The 26,248-nt window shown below is 34.5% G+C and overlaps 2 protein-coding genes across 6 annotated transcripts; both read left to right on the forward strand.

Annotated features, from left to right (window-relative positions):
- The first annotated feature begins 136 nt into the window (after positions 1–136).
- On the forward strand, positions 137–19,025 carry spn-E (tudor domain containing 9 protein spindle E). 3 transcript variants are annotated; one of them, XM_081972875.1, is made up of 26 exons: positions 139–299; positions 596–742; positions 1,651–1,915; positions 1,977–2,172; positions 2,283–2,446; positions 2,509–2,877; positions 4,034–4,242; positions 4,290–4,480; positions 4,533–4,699; positions 4,750–4,920; positions 4,968–5,130; positions 6,436–6,563; positions 6,622–6,834; positions 6,892–7,018; positions 7,071–7,179; positions 7,238–7,396; positions 7,549–7,726; positions 7,783–7,989; positions 13,635–13,850; positions 13,914–14,042; positions 14,104–14,381; positions 17,726–17,868; positions 18,015–18,145; positions 18,197–18,318; positions 18,377–18,595; positions 18,670–19,025. In XM_081972875.1, exons 3-26 carry the CDS (start codon positions 1,694–1,696, stop codon positions 18,830–18,832), a joined length of 4,374 nt encoding a protein of 1,457 aa, XP_081829001.1. In that variant the 5' UTR covers positions 139–299; positions 596–742; positions 1,651–1,693; the 3' UTR covers positions 18,833–19,025. The 3 variants fall into 3 exon arrangements, with proteins under 3 accessions (XP_081828999.1, XP_081829001.1, XP_081829000.1); XM_081972874.1 differs by having other exon boundaries at positions 596–732; XM_081972873.1 differs by lacking the exon at positions 596–742 and having other exon boundaries at positions 137–299.
- A 136-nt stretch (positions 19,026–19,161) lies between these two features.
- On the forward strand, positions 19,162–26,204 carry LOC145724546 (uncharacterized). 3 transcript variants are annotated; one of them, XM_081972897.1, is made up of 5 exons: positions 19,162–19,525; positions 21,700–21,870; positions 21,928–22,088; positions 22,332–22,426; positions 22,587–26,204. In XM_081972897.1, the coding sequence occupies exons 2-5, from the start codon at positions 21,780–21,782 to the stop codon at positions 22,774–22,776; spliced, it is 537 nt and encodes a 178-aa protein (XP_081829023.1). In that variant the 5' UTR covers positions 19,162–19,525; positions 21,700–21,779; the 3' UTR covers positions 22,777–26,204. The 3 variants fall into 3 exon arrangements, with proteins under 3 accessions (XP_081829023.1, XP_081829025.1, XP_081829024.1); XM_081972899.1 differs by having other exon boundaries at positions 21,928–22,040; XM_081972898.1 differs by having other exon boundaries at positions 19,162–19,504.
- The last annotated feature ends 44 nt before the right edge of the window (positions 26,205–26,248 follow it).

The following is a 26,248-nucleotide window of genomic DNA, read 5'->3' on the forward strand; positions in this document are numbered from 1 at the left end:
TTTATGTTGTTTAACCTGCTCTGTGTATGTTTATTACTGCCCACGTGATAAAAGAATAATTGTAGTAACCACGGTCACGTGAGTTACGTTTAGGAAAGAAAGCGACATTTGGCTTGTATTTTTTTCCTGTCCAGTAGTCCAGTGGTTTTTCATGAGTTTTTGTGTTGTGATGTATTTGTAATTTTCTTTCTAGCATTTCTCGTTTCTTTGATAAAAACTAAAATTTTAACAAATTTGAGTAATTAAATTTTACAGTGTTTAATACTGTACTGGGCTTGTCATGTCCTAAACCTGGAATGGTAAGTAGAACATTTGTTGGAGGTTTGTATATTATTAATTTGTTAATTCACATTTTTCCCTTTGAATTCTTCTGTTTGATGAGATGGTTTTCATCACAAATACTATTTAAACATATGTATCAAATCTTATAACATGTCAGGAGTCAAGCTATGCTTTTTATCAGTTTATCACAGGCATACTCATTTTGCATTTGACATTGATTCTTGGTGCACATTTGCCACATTTGCACATTTCCTATAAGTTTTATCATTCAATAATCAAGACCAGTAGATTTTTTGTTTATGTTAATTTGTAGTTGTGGGTTGTGGTTTGTGGTACCCTTTATTACACAGGATACAACAATCAACATAAACAAATGGAGAAATGATACATCCTGGATCACATCTTGAGACTTTTTCTAAAATTGACCACCCACCAGAGGGTTCTTGAAAGGTCAGTGAAAGTGAGTGTTGGTGGGTGGTGATATTACTTATAATTATAATAATAATAATATTCTTTATTGCCAGCACAATTATTTAAAATGACTTTGCAAAGCTCTCCTTAGTCCTTATCACAACAGCTAAATCACCAGAATACATTAATTTGATGATTGACTGTAAATAGGGCATGGAGTTAATAATTGTTTGAATCTATGGGCATAGTAAATTTATGTGGATTAGTAAATGATAGCAGAAGAAGATTGGTAGGCATTGGCTTGCAATTCTGAATATTTAGACAGTTGCTCTGATATGTGAACTTGTAACTTGCACATTAAAAAGTATGTTGATTAGACAAAAAATATTAAAAATTAAGTATTTTATTTCAATAAGGAACTTTCTGGTTGATTGAAAATAAGGTGGAAACAAGTTTCAACCAGAAAAGTATCATATTGAATAGAACTTGCCAAAATATCTACAATTTTATAAAAGTGACAGTATTTCCATTAAAATGTCTGTTGGTATCAATGTTTAAGCTGCATTTATGAGAATTGTCTTTGTCTCTTCTTTACTTAACTTATATGTTGGTGAATTTGGCCTTTGCATAGTTTTCAAGTTTGTTGGAGAGTTTTTGAGAGGAAAATAAAATATATCATTAATTTTTTTGTGAGGATTTTGCTTCTCTTATGTTTTGCCAAGTCTAGTTACTAGTATTTTGACATAAAACTCTGGTAATATGGAACAAGAAACACTAATATTTGTAGAAATGTTATACTTATAACAGTTTCTGTTCTTCAAAAATCAAAATTGATTTTAAACATCATTTTAATAGGTTATTGTTCTATGCTATATTTATTACCAATTGCACTGCATGGTTTAGTTTTTGTAACTTTTTTTCACTTGGATTGTTACAGTCAAATTATTTATTTTTCAGTTCCAATAAATATATGATTGTTGGAATTATAAGACTCTAGAAAATGCAGGCCCTATTAAAAAAAATGGAGGAAAGGCCCACTTACCCAGTGGGCATATGTAATGGTAGAATGGCTGTAGGTAAATACAGTCCAGAAGACTTTGACTCTTCTGATGAAGATGAAACTGACAACAATATGCCTTATGAACAAGAATATGTTCAGGAAGAATTGAAAAGATATGCCGCTGGACCTCTTAGTCAAGTGAGCGGATTTGCTGATGATGTGGTTAGTACTGACAGATTGAGTAAAGCCTTCTTTGACTAAAGGCATTATGCATTTTTGTTAGAGTACAATTGGTGACATGTCTGAGTGCACCATTGTTCCTGAAGGCAGAACCGATCCTGCGGAAGTGTACAGAAAACACAATTTCAAACTAAAGGCTGATATTAAAGGAGATCTGCCTATTGATTCTTTTAAAACACAGATTCTGTCTCGAATTGAAACTAACCAGGTTACTGTAATAGAAGGGCCCACTGGTTGTGGTAAGTTAGTAATTACCTAATAAGATTTATGTTATGTTGTCTTTATGCTTATTTTGTGAAACAAGATCTTAGATCAGTTGTTTGTAAAACCTTAAATATTTAATTTACAGGTAAAACTACCCAAGTGCCACAAATGATTATGGACGTTTTAAGAGAAAAAAACCAATATTGCAAAATCGTAGTCACGCAACCTAGAAAAATCGCCACAATAAATGTGGCCAGAAGAGTTTGCGTTGAAAGAGGGTGGACACTGGGCACAGTGTGTGGGTATCAGGTATTTTTACAATCAAATTATTTGTAAGCCACCCTCTGACATTCTATAATTGATTTACTCAGGTCGGATTGGAAAAATATGTTTCTCCCGACCAGTTAATAACCTTTATGACAATCGGTGTACTGCTTCAAAAGTTGATTCGCGCTAAAACGTTGAGAGAATATACTCACATCATAATCGACGAGGTACACGAGCGTAATCAAGAGCTTGATTTTTTGCTGTTGATTGTGCGCAAGTTTCTGTTCATGAACTCGCCGTACGTCAAAGTTATTTTGATGTCCGCTACTATAAACGCAGAGGAATTTGCTTGGTACTTTCGCAAACAAAGTGACAGTCTTTCGATAGGAGCGCCGATTATTAAAGTTGATAAAGTATCCCAGTTTACCAAAACTATATTTTATCTAAACCAGATTTCGTCCATTCAAAGAAACGTGAGTGTGCTTATTGCTGTACAGGGTGTCCAAATAAGAGTGGCTTTCGGCTTTTTGACTAAATGGCTAACCAAAATGTTGTAAAAATAAAACGAAAATACTTTCAGTTTTGGAAAATGTTCACGGCAGGGGTCATTTCATTAGACAAAGATAAAAAAAAAAAAAATTGTTCACCATACTTCCAGATCATTTGCTGGTGAGTTTTGACAGTTATGACAGCTGTCACGTGATACAAGCACAGTGTTCAAATGTTTCTCAACGTTCCAACTGTCAAGTTTGGCCACATGGAGCTTGAATACACTAAAACACACAAGTTCTAGTGTAGTTTCTCAAATAAGCAACTATTAGAAATTTTAAGGTTCCAGGTCACTGATGAACGAGTTTCGTACAGTTATGACAGCTGTCACATGACGTAATAAAAGTATATAAGTGTTTCTTAACGTTAGAATTCTAAAATTTGGCTTTATGGAGCTGTAAACACAACTCACAGTGCAATTCCTCAAAGAAACACATTTCTATTTAACATTTTATACTTCCAGATCATTGGCTGGTTTCCTGACTGTTTAAATGTAATTTACAGTCTTTTCAAGATTAAAGACGACATTTTCCGAATCACATGACTGTTATTGACAAGTTTTAACTTAACTTTATAGGGTTGTCAGCTGTGAATTTAAATTATTGCAAATGTTCTATAACATTGATTAAAATTACCAGAAACTTCTAGGGCCATTTTGAAAGTGCCAGAGACTTCTAAACGCTACCGACAACTTCCTAAAAAGTGTCAGAAGCTTATACAAGTGTCTTAAACCATCACAGAGTGGTTTTAAACTGTTAAAGCCCTCTAAGACAGTTTTGAATGTGCCAAAGACCTCTAAACGCTACTGGGAACTTTATGAAAAGCCCTCTACAACTGTCTTAAACTTTTCCAGAACTATTTTAAATTGCTAGAAGCATCTACAAGTGCCTTAAACCTTCCCAGAGTTGTTTTAAACTGTTAAATCCCTCTAGGACCGTTTTGAATGTGCCAAAGATTTTTTCACTCCATTTTGTGTAATAAAGTGGTACTACTACTCTATTAACGGTTTAGTAAAAAAACTGAAAGCCTCTCTTATTTGGACGTCCTGTTCAATTCCATATTTACGAGAAATTGTTGTAGTTGCCGCGTTTTGACATTAACAAACCGGAGATTTGTAAAGACATTTGGAACGTCTTTACTTTCCTTGTTCGAGTTTTTGATAAAGTCCCTTTGAGTACGGATGGTAGTGACACCGTAAATTATGGCAGTGTGCTTGTATTTTTGCCTGGTATAAACGAAATAGAAGAAGCGCACAATTTGTTGATTGAAGAGGAGAAAAAGGCTCAGAGGTTTGTATTTTGTACTGTTAAATGTGGATTTTAATTGAGAATTATAGAGAAGCTCAAGAAGCCGCCAGCCAGGGAAAACCATTTAAGGTTATAAAGTGGGATATAATTCCTTTACATTCTTCTTTGCCTAATGATGAACAAGCCCAAGTCTTCAAGCCAGCTGTACCAGGCGTAAGAAAGATTATTTTATCCACTAATATAGCCGAAAGTTCGGTGACTGTGCCAGATTCTTGTTATGGTGAGCTAAAGTAACTTATCACCTACCTCAATCAAGACTTGGATTTTTCCAGTCATTGACTTCTGCCTGACTAAAGTAATGACGGTGGATCCAGTAACCAAATACATGAGTTTAAAGCTGGAGTGGGCTTCTCATGTAAATTGCGATCAAAGAGCTGGACGAGTTGGACGAACTTGCGATGGTCGCGTTTACCGATTAGTTTCAAAAGAGTTTTATTTGGTAAGTTTCAAGGTTTGTAGCGACCAGTGAGCACATTTATGTTTTTTAAGGACGAAATGGAGAGAACACCAACTCCAGAAATGTTACGAGCCCCTTTGGAAAGGGTGGTGTTACAAGCTAAAATGCTTGAGTTGGAAGAATCTCCTGCCAGAATTTTAGCTTTGGCCATGAAACCCCCAAATTTAAAGAATATAGAGTCCACCATATGGCAACTGAAAGAGGTTAGTAATGCTAGTGTTTGTTGAATTAATTAATGACTTGAATGCAGATCGGTGGTTTACTGAAAACGTGTCGCGGTCTGATTTCAAACTCGGATGGCGATTTAACTTTTTTGGGGGAAGTCATGGCCAGTTTACCTGTTGATGTCCATTTGTCTAAAATGATCGTGTTGGGACAATTGTTTAGTTGTTTGCAGGAAACTGTAATTATTGGTGAGTATTTGGTACAAAGTTTTAAAATTGCTTACAGTTTACTGTGGTTTTAAGTCCGGTACTGCAGAATAATTTTATTACCAGCATAATTTCTATAGAAACCGTGACATCAGACGTTATTGTTGGTCAATTCCGTCAATGGGCCTGTCCCACAATTTTTTTTTATTTCATAACTACAAAGACGAATTGAAAATATTATACCCGTCTAAAGTCTAAATAGAAAAAAAATGATGATAAAAACTACATTAATCTCATGTTTAAAACGTCCGCCGCCGGTGACGTACTACACTATCAACCAATCAGCGACAAGAAGTGAAACAGTTGGCGTGCAACAGCCAATAAAATCGCCCAGAATTACGTACGTCACATGCGCGCCAAAACAGATCTTTTAAATTTAATGGACAAATTCAAACTAATGTAGGAACATTTACGACCATAATTTTTTCTTCAAGAATATGAAAAATTAGTTTTTTGATCCTATTCTTTCGATTCCAGTCATTAAAACAAAAATTTATGATATGTGGGATAGGCCCATTCTATAGAAATTATTCAAAGAATAAATTTATCTGGAGGAAGTACTGGCTTTTAATAGTTTGTTAATAAAATAGTATTCCAGAAAATAAGCTGTTTTGAATTTATTTGTGCACATTAAATTTGAAGACAATGTTTCAGATTTCATGTTTTGATTGTGGCAAAAAAAATGCAAACGATTATTCATAACAAACAAATAAAAAGAATCGTAAGAGAATATTCTCGGTAAATTACTGAGAATGAGTTTTGTTGTTTTATTCTTGACCAATTTTTGTTTTAGTGGATTGAAACATGACAATTAAAAAGAGTCATTATAATGACGTTTCGGACGTGATTGTCCCTTTATCAAAATACATTTCACACAACATAGATCTCGTTCAAAAGTTAAGGAAGCTCATTTCTGTTATTTTTGTTGGAATCTCCGTGTTTAAGGTGGCATTTTTTTAGTGGACGTGTTTACTTTTAAAAAAGCAGTTTTTTTCCTTCCTTAATATTTACTTTACTGAAACAATCACACAGTCATCAAAAAAAATACAGGACATATGCAGTGATCAGAACATATAAACATTAATTTAAATTTGGCCACAGTAGTTTTTTTAATTTTCACTGCTGATTTTGGTACTGACATTGTCAACAAACCTAAGAAATAAAATTCTGAGAACATTTTGTGAACATTCACAGAAAGTTCTGGATAATTAATCATTTTCCTTTCAAAAAAATAATTTGTTTACATTCGACTAGGTTTGTTCACTTGTGGTTATTGGTTTCTTACAGCCGCCGGTTGCTCTATCCAAAACATATTCTCGATACCATTCCAAAAACGTTTGGAAGCATACAAAAAAGTTTTACTATGGGCGGACGGATCCTGCAGCGATCTTATCGCTTTGCTTAACTTGTATCAAGTGAGCAATAACTATTGGCTCTGTTAACACAACCAATCAATCCCGTTTCACTTTTCAGGTTTACCAAATTCGCAAACGCGAACACGCCTTCACTAACCATAGAATGGAATTAGAATGGTGCCAAAGAAACTTGGTCAGCTTGAAAGGTTTGAGAGAATGGCAGCTGCTAGTTACCGAGATCCAGCAACGGTTGGATCGGATGCAAATGAAAGAGACTGTAGGACCTGGAAAAGTTCACTTGTCAAACACTGAAAAACCGACAGTTTTGAAGGTTTTTAGTTGACTTTCGGTTCTACAGTTTTGTCTTAGACACTATAATTTCTTATAGATTGTTATGGCTGGAGCGTTTTACCCCAACTACTTTATTAAATCGGCAGCAATAAATCAGGTTGGAGAACGGGAGGCTGTGAAGACTCTGGGTGGACGTGATCCATTTTCCACTGTGTATTTTTCTGGTAATTTATTTTTTTTTTGTTGTAAAAGCAAATTTAATTTGCTGGTGTGCAGGCTTTGATCCTAAACAACCAGGCCAAATCTATGTCCGTCAAATAAAACGGTTAATCCATGACCGAGACGAAAACGAGACAGATGCTCATATAGGATTTGATGGAAGCACGTAAGTGCACAGTTGGGTTTTCACAAAATGTTTATTACAAAAATTTTATTTTCTGTAGCAAAATTTACGTACAGTTCAGGAATTCAAGCGATCCGGTTGTAGTGAACATTGACGGATTTAATCGTTTGACCACCGTACCCGCTAAAATTCCGTCTAAAGTGTATGAAATGATCAGAAAGAGGCAACTTAAGTATAACTTTGAGTTGCGAGTACTAGAGTAAGTGTTTTATGGTATTTGTTTTGAGGTTTATGTGAGGTGGTATGCAAAGGGCAACTTGGTTGTTTAGATAGCCTTTTGAAGTAAAAAAAACTACTTTGTCACTTAAGAATTTTCGTATTATCGTCACTTAACAATCGAGTTTAACGCAGTTTGGATGAAGCTTGGAAATTTGCTGAAGAACACGGATCACATAACAATAGAGACTTGCCAGTTGAGGTTCTTTCGAGGGTAGCAACGGCCGTTTCGCCTACCAACTGTTTCTCGGGTGTTAATTACAACCCTATTCCTTCAGCCACCACTCAATATCTAACAATTCAAGTTTCTAACGTAAGTGTCGTAAGTTATCGTATCGGACTGGGATGGTAAACTTGTTTTTGGTGTAGCATATCGATGCCGGTCATTTTTGGGCTCAAAACTGCGACGAAGACACCAACGAGTTGCTGCAAAAAATTGAGGGAGACCTCAATGCCAGACCTTTAAAGCGAATTAATGAGCAACCTAAAGTTGGTAAATTGTACGCCACCCAGTTTCGCGAGGACAATTTGTTTTATCGATGCAAAATAACGGCCACTGCAGGACGGGTTAATCAGGTTAGTGCTGACAGAAAATTTCAATTCAATAGAAAATGTTAGTGATTATTAATTTCTTTAATTATTTTTTTATTTAATTATTCTTGTAAAATGACCAGAAGCTTTTAAATACTATCAGAGACCTCCCAAAGAATGTCAGTAAACTCTACAAGTGTTTTAAAACTTAGAAAAATTGTTTAAAATGGCCAGAGGTCTTTACAAATGTCCTAAACCTTACAACCATCGTTTTTAATGGCCAGAGATCTCTAAATACTAGCGAAAACCTTCTAATAATTGTCAGAGGCAACTTCAATTGCCTAAATCTTCAAAAATTCGTTTAAAATGGCCAGAAGCCTTCGTTTATAAGTGGCAGAAATTTCTAAAAATTGTCATAGGCCTCTACATTTGTAGTCAATGTTAGAAAAACTGTTGAAAATGGCCTGAACAGTCCAAATACTATCAAAAACTTTCAAGAAATCGTCAAACGATTCTGCAACTGTCCTAAACCTTAAAAAACCTCTACGGAGGTCCTAGCCCTTGGAAAAATCGTTTAAAATGTCTAGAGGCTTCTAAATAGTCTAAAAAATCTCCTAAAAATTGTCGAGAGGTTTTTACAACCTAAAACTTAGAAGAATTGTTAAAAATGAGCAGAAAGAAGCCTCTAAATACTATCGAAATCTATCGAAATACTAAAAAAATCACAAAATTCGGTACAGTCAGGGAGAAAAGTGCTGCCAAAGTTTGAACTGGCAGAAACACAGTTTGAAAAGACAGTCAGCAACAAAATCGTCTGTTAAACTCACTTGGAGTGAGAAAATGACAGTTTTATCCACATTTTTGGAATCCTCATTAAGTTTCCTATCTACTAACCTAAAAAAACACTAAAAAATCGAGTATAGTCAGTTAGAAAAACAGTGTCAAAGTTTGAACTGCCAGAAACACAGTTTGAAAAGACAGTCAGCGACAAAATCGTCTGTTAAACTCACTTGGAGTGAGAAAGTGACAGTTTTAAGCACATTTTTGGAATCCTCATTAAGTTTCCTATCTACTAACCTAAAAAAACACTAAAAAATCGAGTATAGTCAGTTAGAAAAACAGTGTCAAAGTTTGAACTGCCAGAAACACAGTTTGAAAAGACAGTCAGCGACAAAATCGTCTGTTAAACTCACTTGGAGTGAGAAAATGACAGTTTTAAGCACATTTTTGGAATCCTCATTAAATTTCTTATCCAATAACCTAAAAAAAATCACAAAATTCGGTACAGTCAGGGAGAAAAGTGCTGCCAAAGTTTGAACTGGCAGAAACACAGTTTGAAACGACAGTCAGCGACAAAATCGTCTGTTAAACTCACTTGGAGTGAGAAAATGACAGTTTTAAGCACATTTTTGGAATCCTCATTAAATTTCTTATCCAATAACCTAAAAAAAATCACAAAATTCGGTACAGTCAGGGAGAAAAGTGCTGCCAAAGTTTGAACTGGCAGAAACACAGTTTGAAACGACAGTCAGCGACAAAATCGTCTGTTAAACTCACTTGGAGTGAGAAAATGACAGTTTTAAGCACATTTTTGGAATCCTCATTAAATTTCTTATCCAATAACCTAAAAAAAATCACAAAATTCGGTACAGTCAGGGAGAAAAGTGCTGCCAAAGTTTGAACTGGCAGAAACACAGTTTGAAAAGACAGTCGGCAACAAAATCGTCTGTTAAACTCACTTGGAGTGAGAAAATGACAGTTTTATCCACATTTTTGGAATCCTCATTAAGTTTCCTATCTACTAACCTAAAAAAACACTAAAAAATCGAGTATAGTCAGTTAGAAAAACAGTGTCAAAGTTTGAACTGCCAGAAACACAGTTTGAAAAGACAGTCAGCGACAAAATCGTCTGTTAAACTCACTTGGAGTGAGAAAATGACAGTTTTAAGCACATTTTTGGAATCCTCATTAAATTTCTTATCCAATAACCTAAAAAAAATCACAAAATTCGGTACAGTCAGGGAGAAAAGTGCTGCCAAAGTTTGAACTGGCAGAAACACAGTTTGAAACGACAGTCAGCGACAAAATCGTCTGTTAAACTCACTTGGAGTGAGAAAATGACAGTTTTAAGCACATTTTTGGAATCCTCATTAAATTTCCTATCTACTAACCTAAAAAAACACTAAATAATCGAGTATAGTTAGTTAGAAAAACAGTGTCAAAGTTTGAACTGCCAGAAACACAGTTTGAAAAGACAGTCAGCGACAAAATCGTCTGTTAAACTCACTTGGAGTGAGAAAATGACAGTTTTATCCACATTTTTGGAATCCTCATTAAGTTTCCTATCTACTAACCTAAAAAAACACTAAAAAATCGAGTATAGTTAGTTAGAAAAACAGTGTCAAAGTTTGAACTGCCAGAAACACAGTTTGAAAAGACAGTCAGCGACAAAATCGTCTGTTAAACTCACTTGGAGTGAGAAAATGACAGTTTTATCCACATTTTTGGAATCCTCATTAAGTTTCCTATCTACTAACCTAAAAAAAACACTAAAAAATCGAGTATAGTCAGTTAGAAAAACAGTGTCAAAGTTTGAACTGCCAGAAACACAGTTTGAAAGGACAGTCAGAGACAAAATCGCCTGTAAAACCCACTTGGAATGAGAAAATGACAGTTTTAAGCACATTTTTGGAATCCTCATTAAGTTTCCTATCTACTAACCTAAAAAAACACTAAAAAATCGAGTATAGTCAGTTAGAAAAACAGTGTCAAAGTTTGAACTGCCAGAAACACAGTTTGAAAAGACAGTCAGCGACAAAATCGTCTGTTAAACTCACTTGGAGTGAAAAAATGACAGTTTTAAGCACATTTTTGGAATCCTCATTAAGTTTCCTATCTACTAACCTAAAAAAACACTAAAAAATCGAGTATAGTCAGTTAGAAAAACAGTGTCAAAGTTTGAACTGCCAGAAACACAGTTTGAAAGGACAGTCAGAGACAAAATCGCCTGTAAAACCCACTTGGAATGAGAAAATGACAGTTTTAAGCACATTTTTGGAATCCTCATTAAGTTTCCTATCTACTAACCTAAAAAAACACTAAAAAATCGAGTATAGTCAGTTAGAAAAACAGTGTCAAAGTTTGAACTGCCAGAAACACAGTTTGAAAAGACAGTCAGCGACAAAATCGTCTGTTAAACTCACTTGGAGTGAGAAAATGACAGTTTTATCCACATTTTTGGAATCCTCATTAAGTTTCCTATCTACTAACCTAAAAAAACACTAAAAAATCGAGTATAGTTAGTTAGAAAAACAGTGTCAAAGTTTGAACTGCCAGAAACACAGTTTGAAAAGACAGTCAGCGACAAAATCGTCTGTTAAACTCACTTGGAGTGAGAAAATGACAGTTTTATCCACATTTTTGGAATCCTCATTAAGTTTCCTATCTACTAACCTAAAAAAACACTAAAAAATCGAGTATAGTCAGTTAGAAAAACAGTGTCAAAGTTTGAACTGCCAGAAACACAGTTTGAAAGGACAGTCAGAGACAAAATCGCCTGTAAAACCCACTTGGAATGAGAAAATGACAGTTTTAAGCACATTTTTGGAATCCTCATTAAGTTTCCTATCTACTAACCTAAAAAAACACTAAAAAATCGAGTATAGTCAGTTAGAAAAACAGTGTCAAAGTTTGAACTGCCAGAAACACAGTTTGAAAAGACAGTCAGCGACAAAATCGTCTGTTAAACTCACTTGGAGTGAAAAAATGACAGTTTTAAGCACATTTTTGGAATCCTCATTAAGTTTCCTATCTACTAACCTAAAAAAACACTAAAAAATCGAGTATAGTCAGTTAGAAAAACAGTGTCAAAGTTTGAACTGCCAGAAACACAGTTTGAAAGGACAGTCAGAGACAAAATCGCCTGTAAAACCCACTTGGAATGAGAAAATGACAGTTTTAAGCACATTTTTGGAATCCTCATTAAGTTTCCTATCTACTAACCTAAAAAAACACTAAAAAATCGAGTATAGTCAGTTAGAAAAACAGTGTCAAAGTTTGAACTGCCAGAAACACAGTTTGAAAAGACAGTCAGCGACAAAATCGTCTGTTAAACTCACTTGGAGTGAAAAAATGACAGTTTTAAGCACATTTTTGGAATCCTCATTAAGTTTCCTATCTACTAACCTAAAAAAACACTAAAAAATCGAGTATAGTCAGTTAGAAAAACAGTGTCAAAGTTTGAACTGCCAGAAACACAGTTTGAAAGGACAGTCAGAGACAAAATCGCCTGTAAAACCCACTTGGAATGAGAAAATGACAGTTTTAAGCACATTTTTGGAATCCTCATTAAGTTTCCTATCTACTAACCTAAAAAAACACTAAAAAATCGAGTATAGTCAGTTAGAAAAACAGTGTCAAAGTTTGAACTGCCAGAAACACAGTTTGAAAAGACAGTCAGCGACAAAATCGTCTGTTAAACTCACTTGGAGTGAGAAAATGACAGTTTTATCCACATTTTTGGAATCCTCATTAAGTTTCCTATCTACTAACCTAAAAAAACACTAAAAAATCGAGTATAGTCAGTTAGAAAAACAGTGTCAAAGTTTGAACTGCCAGAAACACAGTTTGAAAAGACAGTCAGCGACAAAATCGTCTGTTAAACTCACTTGGAGTGAAAAAATGACAGTTTTAAGCACATTTTTGGAATCCTCATTAAGTTTCCTATCTACTAACCTAAAAAAACACTAAAAAATCGAGTATAGTCAGTTAGAAAAACAGTGTCAAAGTTTGAACTGCCAGAAACACAGTTTGAAAAGACAGTCAGCGACAAAATCGTCTGTTAAACTCACTTGGAGTGAAAAAATGACAGTTTTAAGCACATTTTTGGAATCCTCATTAAGTTTCTTATCTACTAACCTAAAAAAACACTAAAAAATCGAGTATAGTCAGTTAGAAAAACAGTGTCAAAGTTTGAACTGCCAGAAACACAGTTTGAAAGGACAGTCAAAGACAAAATCGCCTGTAAAACCCACTTGGAATGAGAAAATGACAGTTTTAAGCACATTTTTGGAATCCTCATTAAGTTTCCTATCTACTAACCTAAAAAAACACTAAAAAATCGAGTATAGTCAGTTAGAAAAACAGTGTCAAAGTTTGAACTGCCAGAAACACAGTTTGAAAAGACAGTCAGCGACAAAATCGTCTGTTAAACTCACTTGGAGTGAAAAAATGACAGTTTTAAGCACATTTTTGGAATCCTCATTAAATTTCCTATCCAATAACCTAAAAAAAATTACAAAATTCGGTACAGTCAGGGAGAAAAGCGCTGTCAAAGTTTGAACTGGCAGAAACACAGTTTGAAAAGACAGTCAGCAACAAAATCGTCTGTTAAACTCACTTGGAGTGAGAAAATGACAGTTTTATCCACATTTTTGGAATCCACATTAAGTTTCCTATCTACTAACCTAAAAAAACACTAAAAAATCGAGTATAAATCGGCGCGTTAAACGTCAATGACGTGCATCGGCCCATATATTGCCTTCTACTATATTTACATATTCTATCTGAAAAAACATTTCTTTGTTTAACGACACTTCAATTAATGTTTCCTGGTGTGATTAGTGGGACTTTTGACACCATTCAGTATTGACAAACCATTTTTTTTGTAACGATTTAAAATGGATTTTTAGGCGTTGTTTATTGATTATGGAAACTATCAAGAAGTTGGTCCTGAAGAACTTTACGAACTGCCGCAACAGCCGCATTGTTTATCGGTCGGTCTGGCTTTCGAATGCGTCATGTACGGCGTCAAACCAGCTGGTAGACCGCAAAGTCTTGGAATATGGAGCGACGAAGTGAACGAATCTTTCCGACGATGGACTCAGGGTATTATGCTGTTTTGTGAGGTGAGCTTCTGTTTTTGAAATCAAGATTAACTGCTGAAGAGCTAAAACACAATATTTTCACAGATTTACTCGGTGGTAAATGACGTCGTTGAAGTGGAAGTATACCGAAGCAACGAGAAAACGAACTCGCTGAACAAGTACATGATAGAAAATGGATACGCCGAACCCTGCAGCCCCAGTTACCTTTCTAAGGTAATCTGTCGCCGAATATTTCTATAAATCACGAAATAAACGTATTCAATAAAAAAAATAGCGCGACCACGAGCAACGAATCGCTTCACGACAATTCATCGATATTCCGGAGAATGCGTTTTCGCGGAACGTCGATCAGATAGTCAGCTACGCCGATTTTGCCGATCCTAAAGAATTTTCCCATCGTTCCGATGTGGTGAAGTTAAAGGGTCCTTTCAGTCCTTTGGAGGCGCGACTTTTTGCGTGCACCGTTATGGGAGGCAGCAAACCGGTTGATGTTGAAGGTGTGTCTGTCAATGCAGTTCTGTTGGACACCGAACCTGAAAGTCCACATTCCAGGTGAGCTGTTTGGTTGCTTCTAGTTCACATTCATCGCAATTATTTTTTTTGACATTTTTGATCACTTGTATTGTTCACTATTTGAAAAAAACTTAAACTTTTTTTCATTGATATTTTATCACAATTTAGCTCACTTTAAAGGGGGCTTTACAAGATATTTGACCCTTTTTAGGCTCCCTTTTAATCGTAAAAATGGTAACATGACCTTAAAGATGCTATTTTGATATTGAAAACAGTCACGTAAGCTTCAGAAAAACCTTTCGATCGTACAAATGCTCAGAAGTGAGACTCAGAACTCAGAATCTGTTAGCTATTTAAAGTCAAAATGACTGTCAAAAAGTCAAAGTGATTATCAACATGGGTACATTGCCGGAAGATCAGTACAAACAGCAATTTTTCAGTTTACAAGTCATATCCTTGAACACATAGAAAATCATAAACTAGGAATAGGTATATTTTTAGACTTATCTAAGGCTTATGATTGTGTAGATGAAGAACTATTGTTAAAAAAATTAGAACTCTATGGAGTTAGAAGTAAAGCCCTAAGATTGTTTGATTCTTACTTATCTCATAGGAAACAACAGATTAAACTATTTAGGGACAGCAAGCCATACACATCAAATATAAAAGAAAATCAACATGGAATAGCCCAGGGCAGTATTCTGGGGCCACTACTCTTTGTAATTTACATGAACGATCTGAATTCTATAGCAAAAGGAAATGAAAAAATCGTCAACTTTGCAGATGACACAAATTTACTTGTAGGTCAAGAGGAAATCAACACTTTAATTCAGTCTAGAAAAGATCTGTTTATTAGAACCTCTGAGTGTTTAAAAAAAAATAACTTGGCTTTAAATATGGAAAAAACAAGTGTGATTATTTTTTCAACAAAACAAGGTACATTTGAGACACCTAATGAAATATACCTTCTCACTGACAGGAGCCAAGAACACAACATTTTTGGGAGTGCAGATTGATGAATTTGAAGATTGGTCTGATCACATAAATGTTCTGCTAGGCAGGTTAAACTCAATTTGCTATGGAATTCGAATTGTCTCCGGGTATCTGAACCTGGCGGCCCTTAAAATATTGTACTTTGCCAACTTTGAATCGATTATGAAGTATGCAATTATGTTTTGGGGTAGAAATACTTCAATACAGAATGTATTTGTAATTCAAAAAAGGGCAATTAGATTAATGTTCAAAATGAAATACAAAGATTCATGTAGATCCATCTTTAAAAAAAAATAAAATAATGACAGTTTATGCAATTTATATATATATGAGTGTCTCATCTTTCTGAAAAAGAACCAAAACCTATTTAACATCAAAGTCAATCATACATACAACACAAGACAAAAAGATGTAAACTGTCCAAAACATAGATTAACACTCACTGAGAAGAATGCAAAATATATGTGTATTCGCCTATTTAACAACCTACCAGACAGGCTGAAAACATTGACGGACAAAAGTTTCAAAAAAGAAGTAAAAAATTTACTAATTGAATTAGAACCCTACACTATAGAGGATTATTTTGTTAAATAAAGATTGCTTATTCTCTGAAATCTGTATTTAGGGAAAAATCGCAGAAAATGTATATACTGTTCTCGCGGACTGAGTTTACCTTACTTTCAGAAAGGGTAAATATCTAAGTGAATGTCTTTCAAAAAAAAAACATTTACTGATTAGCGCTTCTATTTCAGTCATTGTCAGTTTGACAACCATCGAAATTTATTTGATTTGTTTACTATTAATGCTTTTCCGTTTCTTTGTGTTGTTAATCATTTATAAAGTTTTCTATTTACCACACCACCACAGTTCTTTTAAGAGCTATTGATTCTACGCTTTTAACATTCTGTAAGTACTTTCATAATATTATTATTAATATTTTTATTTTTTTTTATGTCGGCTGTCACGATCTAACCAAAATTGGACAATTACTAACCTGTTTTGAAAAAAAAGTGGGAGTGTCTATTATGGTTTTTATTTAGCCATTTGGTTTTTCCTAAATTCGGAATTACTTACTATTACAGTATTTTTTTAGAAAATGCCTGGAAAAATTCTCCACAGACAAGCCCAGCGGTTAATTCTTAACCTTTGTGAATATTTTGAATTGGAAAAAACCAATGGAGGACCTTTAGAAGCTTTATCATCTGTTCAGGAAGAAAATAAGAAATTTTAAGGCCTTACATATTCTTACTGATGTATTTTTTTTGATACTAGAAGGTTATAGCTGCTTTGAAAATTTCCCGCAAAACTGTTTATTCGATTCGGAAAAAACAAGCAAGTAATCTTATGATTTTCTCACCTAGAAAACGTAAATCAAGATGTTATCGACGGGCCAAGACCACTGATTTATCTGAAAGCATTAAAATGGATGTTCGAAATACATTATATGCTATGTACAACGATAGTATGTTAATAATAGTAAAATATATCTACTTTTGTAAGAAACATCTATTAACATTTCATTGTTTCCAGAGACTGAGATTTTTGGGTTGTATTATAGATTTTTCATAAAAATTTCTTGAAAGATCATAGAAAAAATAAAATAAGCGTCTAAAATGTTTTCCAGCGGGTTTAATATAAAATAAGTGGATTGCAACCTGAAAATGAGATATGAGATACTACAGCATTACTCAGAATGTCTTATTGAATGTTTAATTTGTTGTATTTATTTTAGAGAAACATGTAACCATCCAGAACCTAAATCAAGAGCTTAAAGTTAAAGAAATACTACATATTGGTGATACATCTCTGCGAATTTTGGTAAATAAATTAGGTTTCAAATTTAGACGAAATTCTATGATCCTAACGGAGACTTCTCATAAATAATTTTTTTTTATTTCGGCCAAGATATTTTTGATTTGCTTTGGTATAAGGTTGTTTTAGTGCAAATTTGCAGCCAAAGATCTCTACTTTCTGACTGACAATACACGCAAAATTTTAAACTTGACAAAGCTTTAGACACGCCCTTTTCTATAATATGAACACAACAGGTTTGTTGACGAAAACTTGATTTGATTCATATGATTATAAATGACGTAGCCTTCGTGACGCACGGGTAAACTCACTCCGCGAGAATAGTACAAGATATTTGACCCTTTTTAGGCTCCCTTTTAATCGTAAAAAAGGTAACGTGACCTTAAAGATGCTATTTTGATATTGAAAACAGTCACGTAAGCTTCAGAAAAACCTTTCAAACGTACAAATGCTTAGGTGACTTTTAGAACAACATTTTGCCTTTAAATATGGTCACGTGACTGCATGGATGATATGTTAACTGTGAAATACAGGCATAATGTACCACACATTAATTTCGACATCCTGTTTTTCGTCAGATTACTTGTTGCGGCTTATGTGGGCCAAACTGCTGAAGGAGGGCGATTGAAGCTTAGACAAACTACTTTGTTGCCCAATGTGCCTGGTTTGCCAATGATGATGGCTGCCTTGTTTTGTCCTACAATGGAACCGAAAGTGTCCGGTAAGGTGTTCTAATAAAAAGTATTGGCCTTTGAGTTACATTTGATAAAGAGCAAGTCACTGTAGTTGACGGTTACGTCATTGTTACCATTTTACAACTTTTATATTTTAGCAATCATAAATTATAACTATGTACTTCCTTTCAAGCTGATAATACTTTGGTTTCGGCCATCTTATGTGGTCTGGGCTACAACGAACAAACCATGAAACCGCTCTTTCCCATGCACGATATGTTTGTCAAGCTGGATACTGAACTTAAAATGGAAGAAGTTGAAATGGTATAACAATTTTGCAACTAATTGCAATAATAAAACATTATACAATTTTAGATCAACAAACTGCGATACACAATGAACAACGGTCTTAAACAAATGCGTGACATGGAACAACAGAGATCCACTCAGAATCAACTTTTATCCACTCAAATCAACGTCAAAGAACATCTTTTCCGGTGAGTTTACTTCCAAATTCAGTCTTCCAAAAAGTCTAGAGTTGAAACTTTATTACAGTTTACTGAACATGGAACGTGAACCTATAGTTCGACAAAACACCCACACTCTCTACAACAGATGGGGAGTAAACGGAGGGTTGGGAATGCTTCAGCCAAATATCACTAATGATGACCAGGACATATGGCCTCTGTTAGGGTTCGTTAAAGTGACCAAGCTGAATCAGTTTCAACGCGAAGTAACCAAAAACTTGGAGGATATCGAAGACACGGTTTATAAGTAAGTGTTTTTCAGTTAATTTATGATTGTTGTGATAATATGCTTATTATTCATTATAATACTATTTTTTACAGCGTTAAACCATTCGAAGAAATTACATGTTTGCTTTGCGATGAGGAGTGTTTTACCGTAAATCAGTTACGGTTACATATGATTACGAGCGCCCACAAGATAAGACTGGGGGAGTTCAAGGAAAGTTTAGAAAGTCAAGACGATGACGAAGAATCGGAAGTTTAAGTTGAAACGTAGTTTTTATAATGTTTTTTTTTTACGTTGAGAAATAGATTTTATGTGGTTTTAAGATTATGACATGTGATTTTAGTTTTAGTTACTTGGAAAGTATTTTATATTTTTTTTATTAGAATTCATTCGTATTCGTTCTTTTCACTGTATTAAAATTGTTGGTTGGCAACCTGGTTAGCGCAAATAATACCTTTCAGTTTTATTTTTAACCTCATAAAAACCATTTAATCTTCTTTATAATCACAAAATTCAATGATCATGTTGAATGTTGCATGAACCTAAAAATTAATATAAAGAACCAGCTCTAACTCTTCTCGTTATTGATTGGTCAAATTCGAAGTGCGACACATTCTAAATAATACCAACTGGATACTTATTCCATCATCAATTCTCGGATCGTCCATCGATTTTCTAAAACTATTTCCGCCTTAGTTTTCTGTTTTAAATTCCTCTCGGTCAGGTAGCAAAACATCCCACAGGATTTTTGTTCTATCATCCCTTCTTTTAGTGCGCAACCCCCGACGCCGACGCCCCCATCATCGATATCCTCAACCGCGTTTCTAGGTGTATGCTCCGGCCTAAATCTTCAATGTTTACATGGTTTTTAATGCGGTTTCGATTACGTTTAATGTAGAGTTTTGTTCACGAGAACAGTTAATTTTAAGTGTGAGTATTGATGTAATTTTGGTAAGTTTTTTGTTTTGTAACACAGAGTGTAACGATGAGTTGTTTGTCGTGACCGGTGTGATTGTGTATGGAAAATCCATATGAGAAAGACTTTTTCTGTCTACGTTTTTGGCGCTTTCAGCTAAAGTTACACTTTCTGATTATCGTATTATTATAGTTTGTAACTGGATAAAGTTACAAAAAGTGGCCAAAGTTTATATTAAAACTTATATTGCAAATTTAAAAATTGAGGGTTTCAATAAGTGTTTTCCAAAGTCAATAAATTATTCATTGTCCCTAAAGCCTTGTTGTAAAAATACAGTTTTACAAATTTTAGATTTTACTGAATGGTGATAGTAAACTGAAATATCGTTACTAATACGTCTTCAAATTTATTTGATAAATAAAATTAGTTACAAAATGGTACAAATGTAATAAAGAGAAAAAGAAAGCTTTAAAAACTCATTCTGTTTTGTAATGTTTTTAATTAAAACTGATTGCAATATGCCATTCACACAAGTCTATTAAAAATTATTAATAAAAAGTTGTAGCAAATTTCATGCTCTATAAGATTACATTTAAGTGTTTTAGTGTTTTCATATTTAAAGACAGAGAGAGAGAGAAAATTAACAGAATGCACCAAAGTGGCTATTTTCCAGCTTGTTTGCTCAAAACACACTTGAAAGAATGTAAATGAGTAAAAATCAACTAAATTGAATTTTATAGGTTTATGAGTGTCATTTTGACAGTAGTGACATGTGGGCTGTGTGTTTTACACTTATTTTAAACTGTCTTAAACGTGACAACTGTCAAAATAGGTCTCATGAATAGCTATAAAACAAAAGAAAGTCTGAAAAAAGTTAATTTACTTTGACGCTCGATCTCTAGCGACCAAACGGTACAACTTAGGCCGGTCCTGTCAACGTCACGTGATAGCCCCATTCATTGCCTATCTACGATCTGACACTTTTATACAGAATGTTTCAAATAAGCGAGATTAACGTTTTTTTGGAAAAATGCACCGAAATTTTGTTCAAATGATGGTTTTTCTTGGCTTACTATACTGACCACCGCCATATTCGATTTCAACCTATCAAGTAGGCCATTTTAACTAATTTTGGCGTGTGGAACAGGTTTCCCTTTTGCTATAACTGCCACCATTTTGTCACTAACCTTGAAATTAGGGCAGTAATAATTAGGCGGAGCTCAAAAAGTGTTGATAAGAAAAGTTGTAGCAAATTTCTTTTTGAAGAGCAATAAAACTAATTATTATAATATAACTAATTTTTCTACTAATTATAACAATAAACGCTTAATTTTAAGTACCTAAGTGTAATACACTTTGTATATTTTTTTGACAAGTGAGGCACATTACATTAGTTTCTGATTAAGGTCTGTAGCTATTAAAAAAACTAAATAAAAAGAGAGATAAGGCCACAGAAAGTGCCATTAATTTTCAATAAAATAACCTATAATAAAGTAATAAAAAATATTTTTTTTGGTTTTTGTCGAATACTTCCGAATCCGAAAAAAATGCGAAATTTTGTCTCTATTTAACTAAAGCTCTATCAACTATCGAATTTGTAACACCCTGTATACCACTGGAAGAATTAACAAATTAGTTTAAAAATAAAAAATGTGTTTATTCTGTATGAAAATTTGACATAAACACTAGAATGAAATTAGATGAAGTAATCGCATTTCCTTTCCTGCAACCTGGGAGTGGTCTCTTAATTACACTTTCCATCTTTTGGAAAGAAATTGTAATTATGAAGCTTTCACAATTAGTTGAAATTAGTGTTTAGTCATCCGCCTACCGCCTTTTAATGACCTATTTTGCTTTTTCCGAGAAAACGAAAATAATAAAGAAAAGTCCCCATCCACCACAAAATATTAAGCGGGCACGACAGCAACTGTTATTTTTGATCCATATTACCCTCTAATGGCAACTTTTTTAATTAAACGTCATCTCCAATAATAACCGGACGATTAAATGGATGTAAGGCGTCAAGACCCTAAAATCGATGCTCTTAATGGCTTCCCTAAAGCCATTGGGGTTTTCGGGCTTAACCGAGACGTGGTTTTGACAAGCTTTTTGAAACCCACTTACGTTATAATAATGGGGCACATTATATGATATACACGTGCCTTCTTTTAGGGTTTCCCTTGTAGTGGTAAGAAATACATTGTTTCAGGTTTAGAGTTTTAATTTGAAATGCTGTTGCTGACTTAAAACCTGCCCAAACTGGCGCCCTTCAAGATCAAATTCAGTAGAATGTCAAAGTCGAATTCTCTGAACAGGAGCCATTCGACTGAGACTGAGAATGAAGTAAAGGACTCTTTAAATTCATCGATTTTAGAGGACGGTAATGTAGTATACTACTAAGTTTGTACAACTAAAGTTACGACTTGGGAAGTTTCAGGTATCGAAAACGTCACAATCGAAGAAGATGGCTACAACGCTGACGTCAGTTCGAACAATTCAAACTCGAACCAGTCAAACCCCAACGAAGACGAGGGTGGAGGTGGGAGAGAGGTAATACCATCCAGTCCTCCCCCTTCTTACGAATTCGTATTGGAAGAGGTGGGCACAATGTTTGGTGTTTGATTCAGCTTTGACAGCTTTTGCTTAAAGATGCTTTATGCCACCAGAACGTAGATATGGAAAATTTGCTAAACGAAAACCACACATTTCCACCACCAAATTTCAAATACAGAGCTTTTATGGTTCAAGATGCTGATCTAATGTTAGATAGTTTGATTTGCTTTAGCAGTTTACTGCTTCAATTTTATTAAGAAAGTAAATATATGGGTGTTTTTGTTACAGAATCGTTTAAAACAGCAGGGAAGCGTCCAATCGCAGTCCCCATCAACACCACCACCACAAGAAATCATGCATAAGTCGAGCAAAGAGTTTTATAAGTAAGTTTTTGAATATGCTGTTATGAAGTATTAGTCAAAAAAGCAGACTTATGCAAATATCGCACATGTTACCATTCTCATTCGTTCGCACCTGTCAAATTGACAGAAATATAAACTAGCCAAGTTAGCCAAAATCAATCGTTAACAAATTGCTTTTCAGGGCTGTCGCTAAACAATTCGGCATAACTTGCAAAATGTCGGATCATTGCCGTTGCTACGATTGTCAGAGCCATTATTTCGACTGCGAATACGAACAAAACGAGCAGGAAAAAACTGACGGAGGTTTGGGGGCCGGCACCCCCGTTTTTTTACACGAGGTGATGCACGGCAGCGCCTGCATTATTTTGTAATAAACCTGACGAAAGGGCCAATTATTTTTTGTTAAATTCGTATATGAGTAGGGACTCATATAATTTGACTGATAATCTCTATTTCACTTATTTTTTTTGTTAGTTATTCGCTTTTCGTCTAATCTAACAAGGAATGGCCTTATTAAGGAAATAGGAGGGTTTAGTGTAGGTTAGGAATTTAGTTTTTTCTCTCTCAGTGTCCGTGCATTAGAAAAATATTTATGATAGTCTCTGTTCAGGGACTTCTGATTGTTGCGACACTAAGCCTCAACAGTGTAAATTAAGATTAAAGTTTTTAAAAACGAGTTGGCGAAATGGATTTTCTCACGGTATACAGGTGTGGTAAATCCAAAACCGACCATAGGAAAACCGCATAACGGACAGAGAAACGTATATTATTGCATGCGCGGGACTAAGACAGAAAACGAAGAAAATATCAAGTAGGCCATATTTTCAGAGCGCTGTTGCCAAACGCCAAGTTATTTTGTCGACGGTCTTTGAGTGACAACAGCGCGCTGGAAATATGGCCTACTTGATATTTTTTTCGTTTTCTGTCTTAGTTCCGCGCATGCAATAATGTACGTTTCTCTGTCCGTTACGCGGTTTTCCTATGGTCGGTTTTGGTTTTACCACACCTGTATAAACTATGACTGTTTGGTCATATACTATGGCTTCTGCAGAGTTTAAACTTAAACGTTCCAAGAATGGGCCTGTCCCACAATTTTTTTTTATATCATAACTACAAAGACGGATTGAAAATATTATACCCGTATTTTTGTGTTTTCAAAAATATTAAGTCTAAATAGAAAAAAAATGATGATAAAAACTACATTAATCTCTTGTTTAAAACGCCCGCCGCCGGTGACGTACTACACTATCAACCAATCAGCGACAAGAAGTGAAACAGATGGCGTGCAACAGCCAATAAAATCGCCCAGAATTACGTACGTCACATGCGCGCCAAAACAGATCTTTTAAATTCAAAGGACAAATTCAAACTAATGTAGGAACATTTACGACCATAATTTTTTCTTCAAGAATATGAAAAATTAGTTTTTTGATCCTATTCTTTCGATTCCAGTCATTAAAACAAAAATTTATGATATGTGGGATAGGCCCATTGATTTAAATTACCAGAAACCTTTAGGGTCATTTTGAAGATGCCAAAGACCTCTACAAGTGTCTTAAACTATCCCAGAACTTTTTTAAATTGCTATAAACCTCTAGGACTATTTTGAAAGTTCCATAAACTTCTAAATGCTTTTAAGAGCCTTCTAAAAATTGTCAGAGGCTTCTAGAACCATTTTGAAAGTTCCGTAAACCTCTAAATGCTATTGAGAACCTTCTAAAAAGTTCCAGAGACTTCTACAAGTGTCTTAAACCTTTCCAGACTTGTTTTAAATTGCCAGAGGCCTCTAGGACCATTTTGAAAGTTCCATAAACATTTAAATGCTATTGAGAACCTTCTAAAAAGTACCAGAAGCATCTGCAAGTGTCTTAAACTTTCCCAAAACTGTTTTAAGTTCCCAGAAGCCTCTAGGACCATTTTGAAAGTTTAAATGCTATTAAGAACTTTCTAAAAAGCGTCAGAGGCCTCTAGGACCATTTTGAAAGTTCCATAAACCTCTAAATGCTATTGAGAACCTTCTAAAAAGTACCAGAAGCATCTGCAAGTGTCTTAAACTTTCCCAAAACTGTTTTAAGTTCCCAGAAGCCTCTAGGACCATTTTGAAAGTTTAAATGCTATTAAGAACTTTCTAAAAAGCGTCAGAGGCCTCTAGGACCATTTTGAAAGTTCCATAAACCTCTAAATGCTATTGAGAACCTTCTAAAAAGTACCAGAAGCATCTGCAAGTGTCTTAAACTTTCCCAAAACTGTTTTAAGTTCCCAGAAGCCTCTAGGACCATTTTGAAAGTTTAAATGCTATTGAGAACTTTCTAAAAAGTTTCAGAGACTTTTACAAGTGTCTTAAACCTTTCCAGACTTCTTTTAAATTGCCAGAGGCCTCTAGGACCATTTTGAAAGTTCAGTAAACCTCTAAATGCTATTGAGAAGTTTCTAAAAAGTACCAGAAGCATCTGCAAGTGTCTTAAACTTTCCCAAAACTGTTTTAAGTTCCCAGAAGCCTCTAGGACCATTTTGAAAGTTTAAATACTATTGAGAACTTTCTAAAAAGTTTCAGAGACTTTTACAAGTGTCTTAAACCTTTCCAGACTTCTTTTAAATTGCCAGAGGCCTCTAGGACCATTTTGAAAGTTCAGTAAACCTCTAAATGCTATTGAGAACTTTCTAAAAAGTACCAGAGGCTTCTGCAAGTGTCTTAAACTTTCCCAAAACTGTTTTAAATTCCCAGAAGCCTCTAGGATCATTTTAAAAGTTTAAGTGCTATTGAGAACTTTCTAAAAAGTGCTAGAGGCCTAAAAGAACCATTTTGAAAGTTCCATAAACCTTTAAATGCTATTGAGAACCTTCTAAAAAGTTCCAGAGACTTCTATAAGTGTCTTAAACCTTTCCAGACTTGTTTTAAATTTGCCAGAGGCCTCTAGGACCATTTTAAAAGTTCCATAAACCTCTAAATGCTATTGAGAACTTTCTAAAAAGTACCAGAGGCCTCTGAAAGTGTCCTAAACTTTTCCAAAACTGTTTTAAATTTGCCAGAAGCTTCTAGAATCAAATCACATTTAATCCCCGACATGATTGTGACGCAACAGTCAAAAGTCACTGAACAGACTATACCTGATTTTCTGTGTACATATTAGTGTCAATTTTGAACAAAAAAAAAGCAACCACAATGTAAAAAACTTATTATATCGACGCTTTCTCAAAGATCTCAAACATTGTTAAATCCGTTGAGCTTATAATAGGTTTTATTGTACATTTTTATACGACTGAGTGTATGTAAAGGCAGGTTTGCGATGCGTTATGTTTTAAATTTCCTGTCAGCATTTCTTTTTTGTAAAATATAGGCCTATAATGTCGCGACCTAGTTATATTGGCAATAAAATCATTACACCTAGAGAGTACCAAAATAGTGAGGTGGCAATCGTCGCTGAAATGGTAGAAACATTTTTGTTTCGACTTGATGATAATGAAATTTGCTGTATAATTTGAGTAAGAAGACTTTTTGCCAAACTCAGATACCAAACTATAGCTCAGTATGCATGTACGGTCATTAGACCAATTCTAACATCCACACAAATTATAATAAAAAGTAGATTTGTACTAAAAGTGTCTATTGCATTATTTGGCAGATTCTATAGAATTAATTATTAACAAAATAAGAACTGTACTTACTACATAATATGAAACGCACCAAAATGTACCCTGAGCACCTATATTTTGTATATTACGATTACTATTAAATGTGTGATATATTTATTATTTGTGGAATCCTATACAAAAATATGAATAAACCTTATAGATTGAATATGATTTTTAAACGAGAGTAACCCTATAAATCTCTTTGAAAGT

Source organism: Ips typographus, linkage group LG2 (genome assembly GCF_016097725.1).
Source record: "Ips typographus isolate SLU linkage group LG2, UJ_Ityp_2.0, whole genome shotgun sequence".
NCBI classification, from domain to species: Eukaryota; Metazoa; Arthropoda; class Insecta; order Coleoptera; family Curculionidae; genus Ips; species Ips typographus.

What these genes read in the sequence shown, in the direction of transcription:
- spn-E (XM_081972873.1), top strand. Translation starts at nt 1,694, where the DNA reads ATGCAGGCCCTATTAAAAAAAATGGAGGAAAGGCCCACTTACCCAGTG. An exon ending in TTTCGTCCATTCAAAGAAAC is followed by an intron (nt 2,878 to 4,033) that starts GTGAGTGTGCTT and finishes AAATTGTTGTAG; the next exon opens with TTGCCGCGTTTTGACATTAA. An exon ending in GCCCCAGTTACCTTTCTAAG is followed by an intron (nt 14,043 to 14,103) that starts GTAATCTGTCGC and finishes TAAAAAAAATAG; the next exon opens with CGCGACCACGAGCAACGAAT.
- LOC145724546 (XM_081972897.1), top strand. Translation starts at nt 21,780, where the DNA reads ATGTCAAAGTCGAATTCTCTGAACAGGAGCCATTCGACTGAGACTGAG. An exon ending in TTCATCGATTTTAGAGGACG is followed by an intron (nt 21,871 to 21,927) that starts GTAATGTAGTAT and finishes GGGAAGTTTCAG; the next exon opens with GTATCGAAAACGTCACAATC. An exon ending in ACGAATTCGTATTGGAAGAG is followed by an intron (nt 22,089 to 22,331) that starts GTGGGCACAATG and finishes TTTTTGTTACAG; the next exon opens with AATCGTTTAAAACAGCAGGG.